Source organism: Perkinsus marinus (genome assembly GCF_000006405.1).
Source record: "Perkinsus marinus ATCC 50983 genomic scaffold scf_1104296964066, whole genome shotgun sequence".
Taxonomy (NCBI): Eukaryota; Perkinsozoa; order Perkinsida; family Perkinsidae; genus Perkinsus; species Perkinsus marinus.
In genome coordinates this window covers 60,967-62,785 of record NW_003204833.1, presented here as the reverse complement: position 1 = coordinate 62,785, position 1,819 = coordinate 60,967, and the positions used below count along the sequence as shown (strand labels likewise).

The 1,819-nt window shown below is 48.3% G+C and overlaps 1 protein-coding gene across 1 annotated transcript in view; it reads left to right on the top strand.

Moving 5' to 3' along the window:
* Window positions 1-998: 998 nt before the first annotated feature.
* The window catches only part of Pmar_PMAR026011 (fructose-1,6-bisphosphate aldolase, putative), a gene marked incomplete at both ends in the record, with an annotated part of 1,151 nt that continues 330 nt past the window's right edge, over window positions 999-1,819 (top strand). The window contains one exon of the mRNA XM_002770992.1: window positions 999-1,819. Coding sequence (XP_002771038.1) covers window positions 999-1,819 — 821 coding nt within the window.

Genomic DNA, 1,819 nt, shown 5'->3' with positions numbered 1-1,819 from the left:
ACAGTCAGGGGAGACCCTACACCCTAAGCTGCGGACTATGTAAACCTTGCGGTTTAGCATGTATCCGAGCAGTCCTTTGCTGGGTGCTCGGCTCGTCAATTGTATGGTCGCATGCAACTGAGGGGACTCTGAAGGTTAAAGTCGGAATGATATCAGGACTCAACCTAGGACACCCCTAGGGGAAGTTTTCTGGAGTGATTTGAAAGAACATCTTTTTTTGTGATTTTGTAAAGCCATTTGCTCCTATAGGACAACATCTTGAGGAGTTGTGTCGTTATTCATTAGGCGTAAAGTGAACGGCTTAGGAACACTCCACAAACTTGAGTGAGGAAGTCGCGGGTTGAAATATTCGGGCAGAATCTTGCCGCTGGGAGATTAGGTTTAGTATGACGGCTTAGGATCTTGCCGGCCGATACGAGATCAAGCGAGCTGTTAAGTACATCCATACAACTGTCTGGTTACAATAGAAATTCGAATTTAAATCATGATAGAGATCCAACTACTGCCAGAGATCTTCTTTAAAAACACGACACACGTTATAGAAGACAGTTGACAGGTGGGATTGCCTGCCTGCGATAATGATGGAACCAGAATGTATGGACAAATTACCAGAGATACGCACGAGTAATGGAAACTCACTATCTGAGAGCCTTCTTGTGTGCAACCTAGCTCATCGTCGGCAACCTCACGCAACTCATGAAATGCAACAGCATTGTTTGGACAGTATCATGGACATCAACAAAGGACAAGCTCTATATCTTTTTGGGGAGTGACAGTTTTAGCCCAACGGGACAAATGTACACAGCATACATCAGCGCTAGATATCTTGGAGTAGCTGCGCGACTCATAGTTCATCAGTCCTGTAAGCAGTTCGTAACAGCAATAACGTTCTATGAACGTTATATGCCGACTGCCTAGACAGGTATAGGATTTGTTTCGATGTCGTAGCTTGCTATGGTAGTTGTATTCCGTCAGTTATCAAATTGTCATATTCCACCATGCCCGCTCGTGAGGTCCTCAAGTATCAGTCTGAGCTCATTCAGACTGCCAACGCCATCTGCACTCCCGGTAAGGGAATCTTGGCTGCTGATGAGTCCACTGGTACCATCAAGAAGCGTTTCGATGCTGCTGGTATCGAGAACACTGAGGAGCACCGTGCTGCCTACAGATCTCTTCTTTTCACTGCCCCTGATGCTGGCAAGTACATATCTGGCTCCATTTTATTCGAGGAAACTCTTTTCCAGAAGAATGCTGAAGGTATCCCGATGGTCGACTTGCTTAAGAAGCAGGGCATTATTCCCGGCATCAAGGTTGATAAGGGACTTGTCCAGCTCGCTGGTACCGATGGTGAGACTGCCACTCAGGGACTTGATGGTCTTGCTGAGCGTTGCCAGAAGTATTACGAACAGGGTGCTCGCTTTGCCAAGTGGAGAGCTGTTCTGAAGATTGACGAAGCTAAGCAGATGCCTTCTCAGCTTTCCATCGTGGAGACTGCACACACTCTTGCTCGTTATGCGACCATCTGCCAGGCCAATGGTCTTGTTCCCATTGTCGAGCCCGAGATCTTGACGGACGGTGCTCACACCATCGAGACTTCTGCCTATGTTACTGAGAGAGTTCTATCTGCTGTTTTCAAGGCCTTGAACGACCAGCATGTTCTTCTTGAGGGTTGCCTCCTCAAGCCTAATATGGTTACTGCTGGCGCCGACTGCCCTGTGCGCCCTACCGCCCAGAAGATTGCTGAGTTGACTGTCCGCACTCTCGCCCGCACTGTCCCTCCGGCTCTCGTTGGTGTCGTCTTCCTTTCTGGTGGTCAGAG